The 21,819-nt window shown below is 38.4% G+C and overlaps 1 protein-coding gene across 1 annotated transcript; it reads right to left on the reverse strand.

Moving 5' to 3' along the window:
* Window positions 1–367: 367 nt before the first annotated feature.
* Window positions 368–1,460, reverse strand: LOC100670352 (olfactory receptor 10T2-like). Its single transcript, XM_003415170.3, has one exon. It carries the CDS (start codon window positions 1,310–1,312, stop codon window positions 368–370), a length of 945 nt encoding a protein of 314 aa, XP_003415218.1. The 5' UTR covers window positions 1,313–1,460.
* Window positions 1,461–21,819: the final 20,359 nt, after the last annotated feature.

Below are 21,819 nucleotides of genomic sequence, written 5' to 3' on the forward strand. Positions count from 1 at the left end.
CTGTTTTTTTAGTGTAGGAAGGGCACCAACAGGCTCGGTACACACAAAAAGACAATGCAGTATTGAAGTGTTGACCTGAGAAAATTGACATTCATAGCACACGAAAATATTGATGATTTGAGTCTGAATATTTCCATGTTCATGTGACTTTCTGGAGACTAATTTGTATAACCTACACATTAGTACATTGGGTAAAGGCTAAACCTGAGGAAGAGCTTCCCAATAAAAAGAATCAAGGTTACTTGAAGTCCTTATTTCTTCTTTATTTTTTCAAGGACACCTAGAAAAAAGAATAGATCTGATTATAGAATTGAAGTTTTATCCAGGACGTTTTTATGACTATAACTTCCGTAAATTATTAACTTACTCATACAGTTTTTGGAAATGAGTATCTATTCAGGACCTTCCTCAGAGCTGTCTTCACTTCTTTATTTCTCAGTGTGTAGACAAGGGGGTTGAGTAGTGGGGTGATCACAGTATAGGTCACTGCTACCAGGCGGTCCTTGTCTGAGGAGTACAGGGATGTGGGCCTCAAGTAGATAAAGGAAGCACAGCCATAGTGGACAAAGACCACTGTCAGGTGGGAGGCACAGGTAGCAAAAGCCTTTCTCTGTCCCTCCACTGAGGAGATCTTGAGAATGGTGGAAACAATAAAGACGTAGGAGATGAAGATTAGCACAAAGGGGAACAGCAATACGAGAATGCTGAGGAAGAAGATGACCTTCTCCTTCAGGTTGGTGTCTGTACAGCCCAATTTGATGACAGGGGAAATGTCACAGAAAAAGTGGTTGATTCGATTGGAGGCACAGAAGGGCATACTGAACACCAGGACATTAACAACCACAGAGATCAGGAAACCACAGAAGCTTGAGGCTAGAACCAAGTGCATGCAGGTGGCTCTACTGACAATGAGTGTATAGTTGAGAGGGTTGCAGATGGCAACGTAACGATCATAGCCCATCACAGCAATGAGAAAACAGTTGGTGCAAGCCAAGCCCACAAAAAAATAGAGTTGGGCAGCACACCCAGAGAAAGAAATAGTTGGATTTGTAGAAAGCAGGTTGGTCAGCATTTTGGGTACAATGACCAAGGTGTAGCAGGTTTCGGAGCAGGAGAGGACAAAAAGGAAGAAGTACATGGGGGTGTGCAGAGCCTGGTCCAGGCGAATGATGGTCATGATGGTGGCATTGGCTGTCAAGGTGGTCAGGTAGACCAAAAGGAAGATAAAAAAGAGAAGGATCTGCAGATCCCCCAGGTTTGAAAAGCCTGTAAGGATGAACTCATTGATCATGCTTTGGTTCTGTCTCTTCATTGGTCAGTGAGAATCAGATTCAGACAACCTGAAATTGAGAGCAGAGAGTATTTGACAAAAATGAAATGACCCCAAAGGAACCCAATTTGTGTTTCTGTATAAAGCTGATAATACTAGCCAAAAAAAAATAAGTCACCAAAACTTAAGATTATCAGTTAGAGGGTGGGAGAAATCATGAGGTATGAGTAGCAGTAGCATAAATAATCTCCAAATTCAAAGGAATAGAAAAGAAAAATTGTCTTTATTTCTGTAAGTTCTTCCCATTCTTCGTATTTGTAAGTACATAGGTTCATACTGTGTTAAATCAAGAAGTGATTTAGAGCTCATCTCATCAAATCCTGTGATTTATGGAAGAAGAAATTGAGACTCAAAATGGTTAAACCATTTGCTTAACCCACATGAGTGGGACAGTCCTTATAAATCACTTATCTTTAAACTCATGATATGAAAATCTGATTCAGAAACAATAACAACAATAAAAACAAACGAAAAGGGTGTCCGTACATCCCCTCGTATCTCTGACTCAAATGTTGCTTGCTCAGTTGTTAATAAAGTAATTTCACATTAGAAGTATTCAGATTCTATTTACCAATGATTGATTATGAAGCCTTTGGAAAGGGCTTGGAATGATCTCATACATGGGGGTTTCTTTTATCGTGAGTTCGTGGAACTCTGGGACCAAGAACTCAATAAAAGTTCAAATCACCCTCCAGACATGGCGAAGCTGGGGCTGAGATCTACACTATTCTTATCTCTGCCTCAATTCCTATTATCTCCAACTGTTTTCTAAAAAAACTCTCATCATTATCTGTGGGTAGAATTTTAATTTGATTTGGAGGTCACATAATGCTAAAACTTTTATATCAGCCACAGAAAATCAGATAATATTTGTATTGGAGAAAAGCTCAGGAATCTTCTAAGCCAATCTGAACCCAGTTCTGTGAACCTCTTTAAAGCAATCTGTACAAGTATTGTACAGTCTCTGTAGCCAACCAAGCAGTTTGTTCTCTTTCTAGACATCTTATTTGTCTAGAACCTTCTCATGCTTAGCCGAACTATGCCTCCTTGCTACATCCATACCAATTGTCGTCTACTTGTTGTCTATAGTTATAAGAAGTTCAATTCCTTTTTATAAAAGAAAGTCTTTTAGTTATTTGAATAAAACAATCGTGTCCCTTTATGGGGTCTTCTTTTATTCTTGACTAATATTCTCAGTTCCTTCAATTATTTCTCATTACATGTGTCTTAGTTTACATTTAACATCCAAATTTCAAGCAACATTCCGTTCCTGGCACCAAATGTATTCCCTAAGATGAAAGACTGGTAGCATAGTGATTAAGAGCTATGGATGCTAACCAAAAGGTCAGCAGTACAAATCCACCAGGCACTCCTTGGAAACCATATGGGGCAGCTCTACTCTGTCCTATAGGGTCGCTATGAGTTGGAATTGACTCGATGGCAATGGTTTTTGGTTGGTTTTTTAAGATGAAAGAGACTTTTTCCATAGCCCTACAAGGCAATCTAGGCTTTTACTATTAGGCACGTTAAAACTCTTTCAGCCTTTACCCATTACCCAATTCCAAAACTGCTTCCATGTTTTAGGTATCTGTTAGAGCAGCATCCTGCTCTTCCTGTACCAAATTCTGTCTTAGTTACCTAGTGCTGCTGTAACAGGAATACCACAAGTGGGTGGCTTTAACAAACAGAAATTAATTTTCTCACAGTTTATGAGGCTAGAAGTCCAAATTCAGAGTGCCAGCTCTAGAGGCAGGCTTTCTCGCTCTGACAGCTCTGGAGGAAAGTCCTTGCCTCTCTGAGCTTCTGCTCTTGGGTGATCTTCACGTGGGTTGGCATCTTTCTTTCCCCATCTCTGCTTCTTAACTTACTTGTTTAACGTCTTTTATATCTCAAAAGAGACTGACTCAAGATACACTCTATAATAACCCTGTCTCATTAACTTAACAAAGACAACCCATTCCCAAATGGCATAAAAACTTACCTATCACCATGGAGTCAATTCTGACTCATAGTGACCTATATGATAGAGTAGAATTGCCCCTCTAGCATTTCCAAGGCTGGAATCTTTATAGAAGCAGGTTGCCACATCTTTCTCCCTCAGAGCTACTGGTGGGTTCAAACTACTGACCTTTCTGTTAGCAACAGAGTGCTTTAACCACTGTACCACCAGGGCTTACAAACCACAGGCATAGAGGTTAGGGATTGTGACATATATTTCTGGGGGACACAACTCAATCCACAGCAACATAGTTTCTAGAATCCTTTTTTTAATCAACATTTTTGGTGTTATTGAGCATCAGATTATACATCCATCCACAGCTGTAGGCAAACTGGCTGGTCCCCAGCTATTACATCTAACTCATTTCTGTCTCTCTGCCTCTACACATAACGTTAAGTTTCTTTCGTCTGCTATTCTTTATTTCTTACTACCAGTTATTATTTATCTCTACTACAAAAAAATCCCAGCTAAACATTTATCTCCTGAAAGGCTTCCACGAGTAGCTCTAAATGACTTTCATTACTGTTTTCATTTACTTCTCTGTCAGTTTGTTCTGGGATCATTTGCCGGAATGGCAGTAGAGTGAGACTGGGAACGATGCTGTCTCTGGGCCCAGACAGCTTAGGCTGGAGTCGTGGCTCTGCTGCTCTACCACTTCGGAGAAATCACTTCTTTGTACCTCAGTTTTTCTTCTCTGAAATGGCAATAATAGTATGGCAAATTATAGGGGTTTTGTGAGTACCAAATGCTTACAAAAAATGCTTGACTCATAGTGAGCATTCAATAAATGCTATTAGCATGTAGCCCAACCCCCACATGCTACCGTGAGGAAACTGAAGCCCAAAGAAGTAAAACTTAAAGATCTAGTCGCACAGCCATTTGACAGCAGAGATGAGACTGTATTCCAAATATCCTAATCTTTTCTGTCCAGGGCTCTGTCTTCTGAATTACCTGGGTTCTATTTTTAGTTTTGCTTTGCACTGTGTACTTATCCACCCTCCCAGTGACTTAGTCTATCTATCAACGCCCTCTGTCCTCAGCTTGATACTGCAGCAGTTTTTGCTCCACCTTTCTGTCTACTCCTATCTCTTCTTCCGCCACCTCCAATCCTCACCCATGATTTTTCTCCTGCTAAAGCAGGTATCTATCCTGTTGTTCACACAGCTTCTTCCTATTTCCTAGGTGAAGTCTAGTTTAGGAAGATTTTGCTGATTTACACTCTCAGTTCATCATTTCTAGACTCTAACCTCTAATCCTTCCCTAACTTTACTTTCTTTCATATCCAGAAAGTAATGTCTGGTTGGGTCACTGCCCTCATTACGTGGTCTCTGTCCCTATGTCTTATCTTTTATCTTGGTGTGATGACCCACTTCTTCTGTACATAACGCCTTCTGAATCTTCCTTTGACACCAGAAGTATGCATAGAGTGGATTGACAGATGATTTTGTGAGAAAGAAGAGGGGTCTCTGCAGCTATAATACAAAAGAGACTCTTACATTCACAGCCAGAGTTCTGGCATAATCCCAAGTTCCTTTCTTCTGAATCTATCAGAGTCTAAAGAAGAGAGAGAAACAGGCCAAATTTTGAAGAACATCAGGCACCACCGTTCCCCAGATCTGACTGGGGCAAGTCCAGAGGCCATGAACCTTGAAAGATGAAACAGAGCTCTGCCTGGCAGCTGGTCTGCAGCTGCCTGGAGAGCCCTGAGCTTAGCAGCTCTGTGTCCCTGATGGCAGATGCACTGGCAAATGCCTGGGCCTTATACTGCTGGGACACCCAAGGGAAATGTGGCCTTGGAGAGGGGTCCTACTTTGCAATCTAGCCATTAAAAATCTATTGTATTACTTTATATTTATTCAGCCCAAAGAAACAAGAAAGAAATCAATGAATTATCTGGGTTATTTGATCTGTGTAGAAGATAGATAGATTTGAATAATGTGATTATTTTCATGGGCCATTTATTTAGGCTCAAGGTTATATTTGCTGAACAAAGAATGAATTATCGTTCTGTCAATTATTAGCTTTTTGGATTCTGGATCCAGATGGATGATTGTAAGGGGTTAAATAAATGAATCCTTGACACGTTTCATATAGTTTCCTCCTCATCCTTAAGGTCTGCAATTGAATAAACCAGATAGTTTTTTCAATAATGCTTCTGCTTTATGCATCTAAATTTTGCCTGCGTTTTAAGGGTACACAAATTCTAATCATTTGTACATTCTTCTACCTGCTAGGCTCTTCTCCTCAAATACATTTATCAGTGCAGCCACCCATCTATGCATTCATTCATTCATTTAAGCAGTATGCGCTGAGTACGTACTACATTCCAGGCACACTGTGTACTTGTGGTGGCGGGGAGGGCAGAGATGAGAATTGCAAAGTCCATGCCAGTGGTGGTTTATGGATCACAGACACCGGCCTCCTGAGGTGCATGTAAAGATGCCTATTGCTGGTTCCTTCTAGGATCCTCTGACTCAGAAATATTTGAGGTGTGTCCTGAGGATATTTTGCCATTTGTTCAGGTGATTTGTTTTACTCTCTGAAGGTTTAGAATTACTGATGTCTGTCTGAAAAGATTTGCTGTTTTGGGGGAGATGGAGAAATCAGTGGAGAATTACACAAGGCAAAGAGGGCTAAGATGGGGACAGGAACAGGCTGTTGTGGTATTGCTGAGGAAAGAGCACAGCTCTCATATTCAGGATCAAATTCAGTGGGTCTCAAATTCCTCAAACTCTCCCATCAACAACCTTTCTCTTCTTGAAGGCAGATGCTTATTGATTTTTGTGCTATCAGAATAGGAAAGAAGTATGGATTTTGTGCTTTAATTTTTAATTCTGAGAAAGAAAAAAATTTCCCAGCTGATATTTGTGTATGATATGTGCTAACACATATTAATTCCCACAGAATATTAGAGTTTTGTTATTCCAGAGTGAATCTTAGGGAAAGGTTCAGATATTTAGAGGTGAAAATTATTTAAATTGACAGGTCATTTTAGAGACTAAAGGCAATATGGACTACAACAGCAGGCCTTCCATTCTACCCATTTTTTATACTGCAACTATAGCAGCTTTCTGAACACTTACTAGACAACCATCATTATCCATTTATTTGTTTACATAATTTCCCTGATAACTGTATCAAGTCAGGGAATATTATTCCCATTTTACAGAAGGAAACCAAGAAAAACACAGTAGTCCCACTGAGCTGAGGAGAGTGAAATTGACATTTGAGAAGGCCGAAGCAGCTAAAATTTGTGGAACAAAGAAGAGGGAGCAATTCATAAGAGTTCCAAAATATGCATATGTGTACCCTTGGATAATAAGCTGAATACTAAGCTGCTCAAACATAAAATGAAATTCTACAAGACTGGACAAAGAACAACTGGGGAACTCTAAATTAAACAATTCAAGGAGTTCACACAAGGTTGAGAGATGTTTGAGTTCCAACGAGCTAGAGTGGAAAAACATCATAGAACATCAGGGAAATTCAGTAAAGACCTCAAAAAAGCTGTACGTTAGTAATAGGAGTGAGTTAGGTTATAGTAAATGTCATCCTAGAAACACTTTAACAAAGCTTAAAACCAAACCTCAACCCAGTCAATTGATTTTCAACAAAGGTTGAAAGCAATTTGAAGAGGAAAGAAAAGTCTTTTCAGTAAATGCTACAGGACAACTAGCTATTCTCATGCAAAGAAATAAACATGAAACCTTTTTTTTTTATCATAATACAAAAGAAATTATCTCAGGATGTATTATACAGCTACATAAAATTTAAAACAAGAAAACTTTTAGAAGAAAATATTTGCAACATTAGGATAGGCAAAGTTTTCGTAGAAATGACATAAAAAGCACAAACCAAAACAAAAACAAAATGGATGACTTAGATTTTAGAAAAATATCAAAATAAAAAAAAAAAACTTTTGCTTTTAGAAAGACACCATTGAAAAAATGAAAAGATAACCCGTAGATTGAGAGAAAACATTTTCAACACACATATCAGGCAGAGGACTTCTTGTATCCAGAATATATTAAAAAACTCTTACAAATCAATAAACAGAAGAAAAAGAACCCAATAAAAATGAGCAATATGTTGAATGAGATTTTCAAGTACACAACACACATACACACATACAGATGGCCAATAAGCACAGAAAAAAGATGTGGACATACTAGTCATCAGTAGCATGAAAATAAAAATTACAATGAAATATTACTATATACTATTAAAAAAAAATGCTGTAGAGTTGATTCCAACTCATAGTGACCCTATGGGACAGAGTAGAACTGACCCATAGGGTTTCCAAGGAGCAGCTAGTGGATTTGAACTGCTGACCTTTTGGTTGGCAGCAGAGCTCTTTACCACTGTGCTACCTGGGAAGCTTTGGTGGTGTAGTGATTAAAAACTCAGCTACTAACCAAAAGGTCGGCAATTCCAATCCACCAGCTGCTCCTTGGAAACCCTATGGGGTTGTTCTACTCTGTCCTATAAGGTTGCTATGAGTCAAGACCAACTTGACGGCAGTAGGTTAGAATGGCAAAAATTCAAAATACTGATAATAGCATGCCTAAGCAAGAATGTGGAGCAACTGGAATTTCCTTACACTACTGTTTTACTGTAGGGCATGTAAAAGTACAGCCACTTTGGAAAACATATTCTCAACAATAACAACAAATAAATAAAATAAAAACAAAAGAACCATTAAAAAAATTAAACACTCACCTGCAAAATAACCCAAAATTTCCCCCACACATTTATTAACCCAGGACAAATGAAAACACGTGTCTACAAATATACTTATTGTGGTGCAATGAACTACTTATTATGGCCCTTCTAGCCATAGATTTTTTCACTCATACACAGTGATCCAGTGGAACTATGCAAATAAAGTGTATGGAACCTGCGATGGTTGTGGATTTGTGTCACTTTGGCTAGGCCATGATTCCCAATAATGTATGGTTGTCCTCCAATTTGATCTGATGTAATTATTGTCCATTTTGTGATGTGTTGTGAATCCTAGCCTCTATGACTGTGGTTGTGTTAATAAGGCACGGTTAAGGATGTATCTTGAGTATTAAGGTGCATCTCGAGGTGGTGACATTACTAGAGGGAGTGACTCAAGTTACTACTCTTACCCCAGTCACTATCTTTACTAAAGGGCATGACAAAGTCACAGCCTTCTCAAGTAGGGGGAGTTTCCTTGAAGGTGTGGTCTGCATGAAATGGATATGAATGCTCTGGGGAAATTCTCTTTCCTTTACTCTGGATCCCACATCCAGTTCTTGGTAGTCTGACTTCGGTTCTTGGAGCTTGAGCCGGCAGCCTACCATCTGTCCTGTCAATTCTGGGATTCGCCAGCTTCCACAGACCCCTGAGCCAGCAGCCTATCATCTGACATGATTCACCATCTTCCACAGCCTTGTGAGCCAGCAGCCTGTCCTCTGACCTGCCAGTTTGGGTTTGTCAGCCCCTGGAGCCATATGGGTTGGGAAAAGCCTCTAGCCCGGTGTGTGACTCATGGATTTGGGACTTGTCAGCCTTCACAATTGCATGAGCCATTTCCTTGAGATACAGTTAGTGAGTTCTGTGAGACGTTGCAGCAAAACGCGGCACCCAAAGGCTGGAGAGAGAGTCCTGGGGGGCGGGAGGAGGAGTAGTTGATGTTAGAAATGATGGAGTGGGACAGATGTTTGGAAAAGCTTGGTGTTTGGGACATCTTTAACTTCTGTGTCATAAGGAACCAGCCTTGTGCTGATTCTTATAAAAGAAGTTATTCATTCACTTATATGCAAGGGTTTACAGGAGTTTTATATGTAATAGCGCCTGATTTTTAAATAGAAAAGAGAAAAACAAATATCCATGCAATGGGACAGAGTCAGCAACAAGAATGAACAACTACTGATACACACAAAACGTGGATAAAATTCAAAATCATTGTGTTGAAAACAATTGTTAAACAAAAGGCAATAAATACTGTATTATTCCACTTACATATAATTCCAGACAATCTGAACTAAACTGCAGGGACAGAAAACAGGTCAACGATTGAATGTGAACTGAGATAGAGGGAAGGCTGGATTGTAAAAGTTCATGAAAAAATTAAGAGTGAAAGAAATGTTTAATATTTTGATTGTGCCAATAGTTTCATAGTTGTATGTATGTATGAAAACTCATCAAATTATACATTCTAAATATCTGTAGCTTACTGTAGCTAAATGTATTAAAGTAGTTTAAAACTAGCCTTGAATGTAACAGATTTATCCACAAAATTAGAAAGCTTCTTGCCAAAGAAAAAACATAAATGTCAAAAATATACTAAAAAAAAAAAAAACAAAACAAAAAAACAAACTCCGTTGCCATCGACTTGATTCTGACTCATACTGACCCAAGAGGACAGAGTAGAACTGCCCCATAGGGTGTCCAACCTGGTAGTTTCAAACTACGGACCCTTTGGTCAACAACTGTAGGAACATATAAAAGGAAGCCAAATGGAATATTTGGACATAAACGGTAAAATGACCAACATGAAAATTTTATTGGAAAAGATTAAACATAGATTTGACACTCAAGAAACATGCTTAGTGAACTTGAATTAGCAATAGAAAATATCCAATATGAAACACAAAGAGGAAAAAAAACTTAAATAAAAAGGTCTCAGTAACTGGCAGAAGTATAGAAAAACAATGAAAAATTCATGTGTGTGGAGTGGCAAGGTGAAAGGCAGAAAAAAATTATTGGGAAAAATAATTGCTGAAAATTTCCAAATTTGAAGAAAAACTATGAGCCCATCAGTCTAAGGAATTAAGTGAATCCAAAGCATAACCAACGCAAAGAAAACTATACCAGAGAATATCATATGTAATAGCTGAAACAAATGATAAAAAATCTTAAAATAGAAAATAAAGGGCATATTAAGTAAAGAGGAAGACTAGCGTATATGTTTCCAACAGAAAACAAGCCAGAAGAAAAAGAAATGCTATCTTTACAATAATAAAGAAAGAAACAAATAATAGCTGAGTCTAAGACTTGATGTTCCACGAAACTATCCCTCAAAAATAAAGGTGTAAAAAATATGAAAGGACTTTTTCAGGCAAACAAAAGCTGAGAGGATTTTTGGTGATCAGAGCTCTTCAAGCTGAAAGAAAATGATTCCAAAGAAAAAAGTTAGATCTACTTGAATAAGTGCAGAGCTGAGAACGGTAAATATTCAGTAAATATAAGTGATTTTCTTTCAAATATAATGTGTCTAAAAGAAAGTCAAGTATTTACAGCATAAAAACATGTAAAGACGGGTTTATAAATAATACAAATAGAAAATTTTCGAAAGAGGATAGCTATGACTGAAATTTTCTTGAAATGTTTTACCCTTGCTAATAATAAGAAATATACGTATTTTTATCTTTATCTCGGTTATATCTCAAAAGATTAAACAAATCGTTATAGATGTCATGGAGAAATTGACATATTCACATATTTTAGGTGAAAGTATAAATTTATATAGTTTTGTGGAGGTTGTTTGCTAACATGATGTATATTAAAATTCAAAATGTTAGTAGATTTTGACTCAGGAATTTTATTCTGTGGATAATGCTAAGGAGATGATTAATAATTGTTCAAAGAACAGATTCATTTTGTTGTTTATAAAACCAAAACTCTGGGAATATTTATAACACCTAACAAAATGGCATTAACAAAATTTATTGTACAATAAAAATTAAAGCTCCTGCATCTAGTACAAAGATTCAGATAGGATTATTTACAGTTGTTTTTGGAGAGTAAAACCACTTAGAGAAGCCACTCCAAATATTTAAAGTAATATGAGGTTTAATATGGGAATTAAAGGCCTGTGTGTCTGTAGGAGGGCTAGGAGGATGACCATCAGGAAGGCTCTTTCAGGATACTCAGACTTGCAAGAACCACGGGGAAGCCACCATCAATGGTCTTGGCTGTTGCTGCCCTCGAGTGAGTGACTCTCAGTAAATCTGAAATCCAAGGGCAAAAGCCAACATCTGTCTAAAAATTGCTAGCACCTCATGCTGCCAGGAAAAAAAAAAAATGACTTTCCTTCTCTCTCACCATCCAAATCTCTCGCAAATGCTTCTCATTTGTGGAATCCTTCTGGCAAACAGTCTGAAAAATAAACTCCAGGGTTTCCATTCCTACAGTACAAAGAAGAGCTTGGATGTGTAAGTATGATAGTAAATATCAATAAATTATAACAAGCACAGTTTACCCTTTGGGATATTTAGCATTCACACACATTCTTCTCTTTTGTTTAAATTTCCAAACATCAGGAACTAATATGATGAAAATATGCTTCTCACAAAGAAGTGTGCTGATTCATCTCCAAAAAAGGGAGACACAGTGTTCCATAAGCTAATTACTCTACTATAGCCTTTTCTTTAAAGATTGAATCATAAGGCTTAGCACCAACAACAACCTTATAAATAATAATAGGGTAAGGAAAGGGAGAAAATGATTAACATAAACAAATATATATGTAATAAAGCAAAAAAATTTCAGTAACGGAAGTCCTCATTTCTATAACTAATCACAAGACAGTCTTTGGTATTTATGATTTTTTTTCTTCCATCTATTCAATATTCCTTTGAACTCAGCTATCACCTCAGTATTTATGAAGGTCCTGAGCAATCAGTGACTTGGCCTAAATTAGGTTGCTTTAGTCTATTAAATTTTACCTTTGTATATGAAGTGAAAAAAGATACCTAGAGAATCTTCTGGATTTCAGACACACTACTTTCTGACCTGGCAATGTAGCAGCAACAATTCTTTCCTTAAAAAATAGGATCAATAATACTAGCTATTGTAAATAACCCCCACGTATCTGTCAGTTTGTCGTATAGTGGGGGTTGTGTGTTGCTGTGATGCTGGAAGCTATGCCACCGGTATTCAGATACCAGCAGGGTCACCTACAGAGGACAGGTTTCAGCTGAGCTTCCAGACTAAGACAGACTAGGAAAAAGGACCTGGCAGTCTACTTCTGAAAAGCATTAGCCAGAGAAAACCTTATGAATAGCAGCGGAACATTGTCTGATATAGTGCTGGAAGATGAGCCCCCCAGGTTGGAAGGCACTCAAAAGATGACTGAGGAGGAGCTGCCTCCTCAAAGTAGAGCCGACCTTAATGACATGGATGGAGTAAAGCTTTCCAGACCTTCATTTGCTGATGTGGCATGACTCAAAATGAGAAGAAACAGCTGCAAATATCCATTAATAATCAGAACCTGGGGTGTATGAAGTATAAGGATCTAGGAAAATTCGAAATCATCAAAAATGAAATGGAACGCATAAACATCGATAGCCTAGGCATTAGTGAGCTGAAATGGACTGGTATTGGCCATTTTGAATTGGGCAATCATAGAGTCGACTATGCTGGGAATGACAACTCGAAGAGGAATGGTGTTGCATTCACCGTCAAAAATAACTTTTTAAAATCTATCCTGAAGTACAACTCTGTCAGTGATAGGATAATATCCATACGCCTATGAGGAACACCAGTTAATATGACTATTATTCAAATTTACTCGCCAACCACTAGGACCAAAGATGAAGAAATAGAAGATTTTTATCAGCTGCTACAGTCTGAAATTGATCGAACATGCAATCCAGATGCATTGATAATTACTGGCGATTGGAATGTGAAAGTTGGAAACAAAAAGAAGCATCAGTAGTTGGAAAATATGACCTTGGTGATAGAAACAATGCCGGAGAGTGAATGATAGACTTCTTCATTGCAAATACCTTCTTTCACCAACATAAACGGTGACTATACACATGGACCTAGCTAGATGGCCCACACAGAAATCAAATTGACTACATCTGTGGAAAGAGACGATGGAAAAGCTCAATATCATCTGTCAGAACAAGGCCAGGGGCTGACTGTGGAACAGACCATCATTTGCTCCTGTGCAAGTTCAAGCTGAAACTGAAGAAAAGCAGAGCAAGTCCATGGGAGCCAAAATATGACCTTGAGTATAATCCACCTGAATTTAGAGACCATCTCAAGAATAGATTTGACGCATTGAACACTAGTGACTGAAGACCAGATGAGTTGTAGAATGACAACAAGGATATCATCCATGAAGAAAGCAAGAGGTCACTGAAAAGACAGGGAAGAAAGAAAAGACCAAGATGGATGTCAGAGGAGACTCTGAAACTTGCTCTTGAACGTCGAGCAGCTAAAGCAAAAGGAAGAATTGATGAAGTAAAAGAACTGAACAGAAGTTTTCAAAGGGCCTCTTGAGAAGACAAAGTAAAGTATTATAATGACATGTGCAAAGAGCTGGAGATGGAAAACCAAAAGGGAAGAAAACGCTTGGCGTTTCACAAACTGAAAGAACTGAAGAAAAAATTCAAGCCTCGAGTTGCAATAGTGAAGGATTCCATGGGGATAATATTAAATGACGCAGGAAGCAACAAAAGAAGATGGAAGGAGTACACAGAATCATTATACCAAAAAGAATTAGTTGATATTCAACCATTTCAAGAGGTGGCATATGATCAGGAACCAATGGTACTGAAGGAAGAAGTCCAAGCTGCGCTGAAGGCATTGGTGAAAAAGAAGGCTCCAGGAATTGATGGAATATCAATTGAGATGTTTCAACAAACAGATGCAGTGCTGGAGGTGCTCACTCATCTATGCCAAGAAATATGGAAGACAGCTTCCTCGCCAACTGACTGGCAGAGATCCATATTTATGCCTATTCCCAAGAAAGGTGATCCAACAGAATGTGGAAATTATAGAACGATATCATTAATATCACACGCAAGCAAAATTTTCCTGAAGATCATTCAAAAATGGCTGCAGCAGTATATTGACAGGGAACTGGCAGAAATTCAGGCCGGTTTCAGAAGAGGACGTGGAACCAGGGATATCATTGCTGATGTCAGACGGATCCTGGCTGAAAGCAGAGAATACCAGAAGGATGTTAACCTGTTTTATTGACTATGCAAAGGCATTTGACTGTGTGGATCAGAACAAACTATGGATAACACTGCGAAGAATGGGAATTCCAGAACACTTAATTGTGCTCATGAGGAACCTTTATATAGATGAAGAGACAGTTGTTCGGACAGAACAAGGGGATACTCGTTAGTTTAAAGCCAGGAAAGGTGTGCGGCAAGGGTTGTATTCTTTCACCATACCTATTTAATCTGTATGCTGAACAAATAATCCGAAAAGCTGGACTATATGAAGAAGAGCTGGGCATCAGGATTGGAGGAAGACTCATGCAGATGACACAACCTTGCTTGCTGAAAGTGAAGAGGACTTGAAGCACTTACTAATGAAGATCAAAGATCACAGTCTTCAGTATGGGTTGCACCTCAACATAAAGAACACAAAAATCCTCACAATTGGACCAATGAACAACATCATGATAAATGGAGAAAAGATTGAAGTTGTCAAGGATTTCACTTTACTTGGATCCACAATCAACAGCTATGGAAGAAATCAAAAGACGCATTGCTTTGGGCAAATCTGCTGCAAAGGTCCTCTTTAAAGTGTTGAAGAGCAAAGATGTCACCCTGAAGACTAAGGTGCGCCTGACCCAAGCCATGGCATTTTCAATCACATCATATGCATGTGAAAACTTGACAATGAATAAGGAAGACCGAAGAAGAGTTGACGCCTTTGAATTGTGGTGTTGGCGAAGAATATTAAATATACCATGGACTGCCAAAAGAACGAACAAATCTGTCTTGGAGGAAGTGAGGCCAGAATACTCTTTAGAGGCAAGGATGGCGAGACTGGGTCTTACATACTTTGGGCATGTTGTCAGGAGGGATCAGTCCCTGGAGAAGGACATCATGCTTGGCAGAGTACAGGGTCAGCAGAAAAGAGGAAGACCCTCAACTAGGTGAATTGACACAGTGGCTGCAACAATGGGCTCAAGCATAACAAGAATTGTAAGAATGGCACAGGACCAGGCAGTGTTTCATTCTGTTGTGCATAGGGTCTCTATGAGTCGGAACTGACTCGATGGCACCTAACAACAACAACAACAACATTGTGAATAAGTCCTTTTTTCTATTAAACCAGTTACCCTAAAGTTAATTCCAACTCATGGTGACTCCATGTGTGTCAGAGCAGAGCTGTAATCCATAGGGTTTTCAGTGTTTGATTTTTCAGAAGTAGATCTCCAGGCCTAAGAAAGGCCTGGGGTATCTCTGGGTGAACTCGAACCTCCAATCAAGTTAACTGTTTGTACCCCTCAGGGACTTCTTTCTGCCTGTGATTGGTATAACAGCACAAAGCAGACTAAAGTGGCTAAGAGTCCACATCAATTTCCAGTTAATGTAACCATTTTTGTGTTTACTGGTGGAAGTAACACAGTTTTGGGAAGTGTTATTGTTATTAGGTGCAGTCTAGTGAGTTCTGACTCATAGCGACCCTATGACAACAGAACAAAACACTGCTCGATCCTGCACCATCCTCATAATCGTTGTTATGGTTCAGCCCATTGTCGCAGCCACTGTGCCAGTCCATACCATTGAGAGCACTCTTCTTTTTTGCTAACCCTCTGCGTTACCAAGAATGATGTCTTTTTCCAGGGATTGATCCCTCCTGATAACATGTCCAAAGTATATGAGATATAGTCTCACCATCTTTGCTTCTAAGGAGCACTCTGGTTGTAGTTTCAAGACAAATCGTTCATTCTTTTGGCCGTCCATGGTGTATTCAATATTCTTTGCGAACACCACAATCCAAAGGAGTCACTTCTTCTTCTGTCATCCTTATTCATTGTCCAGCTTCCCCATGCATATGAGGCAATTGAAAATGCCATGGCTTGGATCAGGTGCACCTTAGTCTCCAAGGTGACATCTTTGCTTTTCAACACTCTAAAGAGGTCTTTTGCAGCAGATTTGCCCAGTCCAATGTGTCTTTTGATTTCCTGACTACTGCTCCCATGGGTGTTGATTGTGGATCCAAGTAAAATAAAATCCTTGATAACTTCAATCTTTTCTCTGTTTATCATGATGTTGCTTCTTGGTCCAGCTGTGAGGATTTTTGTTTTCTTTATGTTAAGGTGTAACCCAAACTGAAGACTGCGGTCTTTGATCTTCATCTGTAAGTGCTTCAAGTCTTGCCTTTCAGCAAGCAAGGTTTTGTCAACAGCATAACGCAGGTTGTTAATGAGCCTTCCTCCAATCCTAATGCCATGTTCTTCTTCATATAGTCTAGGTTCTCAGATTATTTGCTCAACATATGGATTGAATAGGTATGGTGAAAGGATACAACCCTGATGCACACCTTTCCTGACTTTAAACCATGCAGTATCCTATTATTCTGTTCGAACGACTGCCTCTTGATCTGTGCACAGGATCCTCATGAGCACAATTAAGTGTTCTGGAATTCCCATTCTTTGCAATGTTATTCATAATTTGGTCTGACCTACACAGTTGAATTCCTTTGCATGGCCAATAAAACACAGGCAAACATCTATCTGGTATTCTCTGCTTTCAGCCAGGATCCATCTGACATCAGCAATGATATCCCTGGTTTCAGGTCCTTTTCTGAATCTGGCTTGAATTCCTGGCAGTTCCCTGTGGATACACTCCTGCAGCCACTTTTGAATGATCTTCAGCAAAATTTTACTTGCATGTGGCATTAATGATATAGTTCGATAATTTCTCCATTCAGTTGGACCACCTTTCTTGGGAATAGGCATAATTATGGATCATTTCTAGTTGGTTAGCCAGATAGCTGTCTTCCAAATTCTTTTGAGAAATAACACTTCTAAATCACAAAGTCTAAACTAATGTGAATGAGTTTTTAGGGGCAACAACGGAAGGAAACAGTTCCATTTCTCCTCACATTGATTCCCAGACTCGTATTCTTGTTATCAGAGAATGGGCGCTGTACATTGGTTGCTAGTTTAGAGTATATACTGCTTCAGGAGACATATGGGGCCCCATTACTTGTTGTCACACAGATGGTACTATAACTGAACATTCAATAAGCCATTTCATTGTTCAAACAGGCTATCTTTATATTTTTTTTAATTTTTATTGTTCTTTAAGTGAAAGTTTACAAATCAAGTCAGTCTCTAATAGAAAAATTTATATGCACCTTGCTATATACTCCTAGTTGCTCTCCTTCTAATGAGACAGCACACTCCTTCCCTCCACTCTCTATTTTCGTGTCAATTTGGACAGCTTCTGACCGCCTCTGCCCTCTCATTTCCCGTCCAGACAGGAGCTGCCCACATCATCTCATGAGTCTACTTGACTCAAGAAGCTCATTCTTCCCCAGTATCATTTTCTGTCCAATAGTCCAGTCCAATCCCTGTCTGAAGAGTTGGGAATGGTTCCTGTCTTGAGCTAACAGAAGGTTTGGGGCCCATGACCTCCGAGGTCCTTCTAGTCTCAGTCAGACCATTAAGTCTGGTCTTTTTACGAGAATTTGAGGTCTGCATCTTACTGCTCTACTGCTCCCTCAGGGGTTCTCTGTTGTGTTCCCTGTCAGGGCAGTCATCAGTTGTAGCCAGGCACCGTCTAGTTTCTCTGGTCTCAGGATGATGTAGTCTCTGGTTTATGTGGCCGTTTCTGCCTCTTGGGCTTATAATTACCTTGTGTCCTTGGTGTTCTTTCTTCTCCTTTGCTCCAGGTGGGTTGAGACCAATTGATGCATCTTAGATGGCCGCTTACTAGCATTTAAGATCCCAGATGCCACTCTCCAAAGTGGGATGTAGAATGTTTTCTTAATAGATTTTATTAAGCCAATTGACTTAGATGTCCTCTGAAACCATGGTCCCCAAACCCCTGTCCCCGCTATGCTGGCCTTCAAAGCATCCAGTTTATTCAGGAAACTTCTTTGCTTTTGGTTTAGTCCAGTTGTCTTAACCTTGCCTGTATTGTGTGTTGTCTTTCCCTTCACCTAAAATAGTTCTTATCTATTAATTAATTAGTGAGAACCCCTCTCCCTCCCTCCCTCCCCACTCTCATAACCATCAAGGAATATTTTCTTCTCTGTTTCAACTATTTTTTGAATTCTTATAATAGTGGTCTCATACAATATTTGTCCTTTTGCAACTGACCAATTTCACTCAGCATAATGCCTTCCAGATTCCTCCATGTTATGAAATGTTTCATGGATTCTTCATTGTTCTTTATTGATGAGTAGTATTCCATTGTGTGAATATACCATAATTTATTTATCCATTCATCCATTGATGGGCAACTTGGTTGATTCCAATCTTTTTGCTATTGGAAGCAGTGCTGCAGTGAACATGGGTGTGCATATATCTGTTTGTGTAAAGGCTCTTATTTCTCTAGGATATATTCCAAGGAGTGGGATTGCTGGATCCAATGGTAGTTCTATTTCTAGCTTTTTAAGGAAGCACCAAATAGATTTCCAAAGTGGTTGTACCATTTTAGATTGCCACCAGCAGAGGATAAGTGTTCCAGTCTCTCCACAACCTCTCCAACATTTATTATTTTGTGTGTCTTGGATTAACGCCAGCCTTGTTGGAGTGAGATGGAATCTCATTGTAGTTTAGATTTGAATTTCTCTAATGGCTAACGATCGTGAGCATTTCTTCATGTATCTGTTAGCTAAATGAATGTCTTCTTTAGTGAAGTGTCTGTTCATATCCTTTGCCCATTTTTTAATTGGGTTATTTGTCTTTTTGCAATTGAGTTTTTGTAGTATCATGTAGACTTTAGAGATCAGATGCTGATCAGAAATGTCATAGCTAAAAACTTTTTCCCATTCTGTAGGAAATCTTTTTACTCTTTTGGTGAAGTCTTTGGATGAGCATAGGTGTTTGATTTTTAGGAACTCCCAGTTATCTAGTTTCTCTTCTGGTGTTTGTGCATTGTTAGTAATGTTTCATATACTGTTTATGTAATATATTAGGGCTCCTAGCATTGTCCCTATTTTTTTTTTTTCCATGATCTTTATCGTTTTAGATTTTCTATTTAGGTCTTTGATCCATTTTGTGTTTGTTTTTTGCATGGTGTGAGGTATGGGTCTTGTTTCATTTTTTGGCAGAAGGATATCCAGTTATGCCAGCATCATTTGTTAAAAAGACTGTCTTTTCCCCATTTAGCTGACTTTGGGCTTTTGTCAAATGTCAGCTGCTCATATGTGGATGAATTTATTTCTGGATTCTCAATTCTGTTCAATTGGTCTATGTACCAGTTGTCATACCACTACCATGCTGTTTTGACTACTGCGGTGGTATAATAGCTTCTAAAATCAGGTACAGTGAGGCCTCCCACTTTGTTCTTATTTTTCAGAAATGCTTTACTTGCTCAGGGCTTCTTTCCCTTCTATATGAAGTTGGTGATTTGTTTCTCCATCTCGTTAAAAAATGTCATTGGAATTTGGATCAGAATTGCATTGTGTCTATAGGTTGCTTTTCGTAGAATAGACATTTTTACAATGTTATGACTTCCTATCCATGAGCAAGGTGTGTTTTTACACTTATGTAGGTCTGTTTTATTGTCTTGCAGTACTGTCTTATAGTTTTCTTTGTATAGGTCTTTTACGTCTCTCGTAAGATTTATTCCTAAGTATTTTATCATCTGTGGGGGCTACTGTAAATGGTATTGATTTGGTGATTTCCTCTTAGATGGTCTTTTTGTTGGTGTAGAGGAATCCAAGTGATTTTTGTATGTTTATCTTGTATCCCAATACTCTGCTAACCTCTTCTATTAGTTTCAATAGATTTCTTGAGGATTCTTTAGTGTTTATTGTGTATAAGATCATGCCATCTGCAAATAGAGATACTTTCACTTCTTCCTTACCAATCTGGATGCCCTTTATTTCTTTATCTAGCCTAATTGCTCTGGCTAGGACCTCCAGAACAATGTTGAATAAGGGTGGTGATAAAGAACATCCTTGTCTGGTTCCCGATCTCAAGGGGAATGCTTTCAGACTCTCTCCATTTAGGATGATGTTGGCTGTTGGCTTTATATAAATGCCCTTTATTATGCTGAGGAATTTCTCTTCTATTCCTACTTTGCTGAGAGCTTTTATCATGAATGGGTGTTGAAATTTGTGAAACGCCTTTTCTGCATAGATTGATAAGATCATGTGGTTCTTGTCTTTTGTTTTATTTATATGAGATGATTCTGTGATGTATGATTAATTGTTTTTCTAATGTTGCAGCCTCCCTGCATGTCTGGTATGAATCCCACCTGGTCATGGTGCATGATTTTTTTTGATACGTTGTAGAATTCTATTGGCTAGAATTTAGTTGAGGATTTTTGAATCTAAGTTCATGAAGGATATAGGTCTGTAATTTTTTCTTTTTTTGTGGTGTCTTTACCTGGTTTTGTTATCAGGATACGCTGGCTTCATAGAATGAGTTTGGGAGTATTTCGGTCTTTTCTATGCTCTGAAATACCTTTAGTAGTAGTGGTGTTAACTCTTCTCTGAAAGTTTGGTGGAACTCTCTAGTGAAGCCATCTGGGCCAGGGCTTTTTTTTTGTTGGGAGTTTTTTGATTACCTTTTCAATCTCTTCTTTTGTTATGAGTTTAGTTGTTCTACCTCTGTTTGTGTTAGTTTATGTAGTTAGTGTGTTTCTAGAAATTTATCCATTTCTTCTAGGTTTTCAAATTTGTTGGAATACAATTTTTCATAGTAATCTGATATGATTCTTTTAATTTCAGTTGGGTCAGACTCATGGTTGTGATATCATCCATCTCATTTCTTATTCAGGTTATTTGTTTCCTCTCCTGTTTTTCTTTTGTCAGCCTGGTCAATAGTTTATCTTATTCATTGTTGGTAATTTTGTTTTTGCTGAGTCTCTATTTTTTTCTTGTGTTTTATTTTGATGAGTTGGATTGTTAGTCTCCTTTGTGGTTACTTCAATATTTACCCCTATTTTCTAAGTTTCAACCTAACTTTTATTGCTGTATATCACCTTGTCTTCCTCTGCATATGAAAGATCTATGACTACATTTCTTAGTCCTTCTTTATTATTTTAATGTTGTCTTCTTTTACATAATGACATCTCTGTTTCCCCATTTTGGGTGTTTTTTAATCTTGATTTACTTTTGTGATTTCCCTATCTGGGTTGACATAAGATTGCTCTATCCAGTGTTCTAGTCTTGGATTGATAGCTGATATTATTGGTTTTCTAACTAGAGAACTCCCTTTAGTATGTCTTGTAGTTTTGGTTTGGTTTTTTACAAATTCTCTAAACTTCTGTTTGTCTGGAAATATCTTAATTTTGTCTTCATATTTGAGAGACAGTTTTGCTGGATATATGAGTCTTTGCTGGTAATTTTTTTTTCCTTCAGTGCTTTATATAAGCCATCTCATTGCCTTCTTTCCTGCATGGTTTCTGCCAAGTAGTCCGAGTTTATTCTTATTGACTCCCCTTTGTAGGTGACTTTTCATTTATCCCTAGCTGCTCTTAAAATTCTCTCTTTATCTTTGGTTTTGCAAATTTCAATATAATATGTCTTGGTGACTTTCTTTTAAGATCTACCTTACGTGGGGTTTGATGAACATATTGGA

This window comes from Loxodonta africana, chromosome 3, assembly GCF_030014295.1.
Source record: "Loxodonta africana isolate mLoxAfr1 chromosome 3, mLoxAfr1.hap2, whole genome shotgun sequence".
Taxonomy (NCBI): domain Eukaryota; kingdom Metazoa; phylum Chordata; class Mammalia; order Proboscidea; family Elephantidae; genus Loxodonta; species Loxodonta africana.

Excerpts from the sequence above, each read along its gene's own strand:
- LOC100670352 (XM_003415170.3), bottom strand. The coding sequence starts at position 1,312 with ATGAAGAGACAGAACCAAAGCATGATCAATGAGTTCATCCTTACAGGC.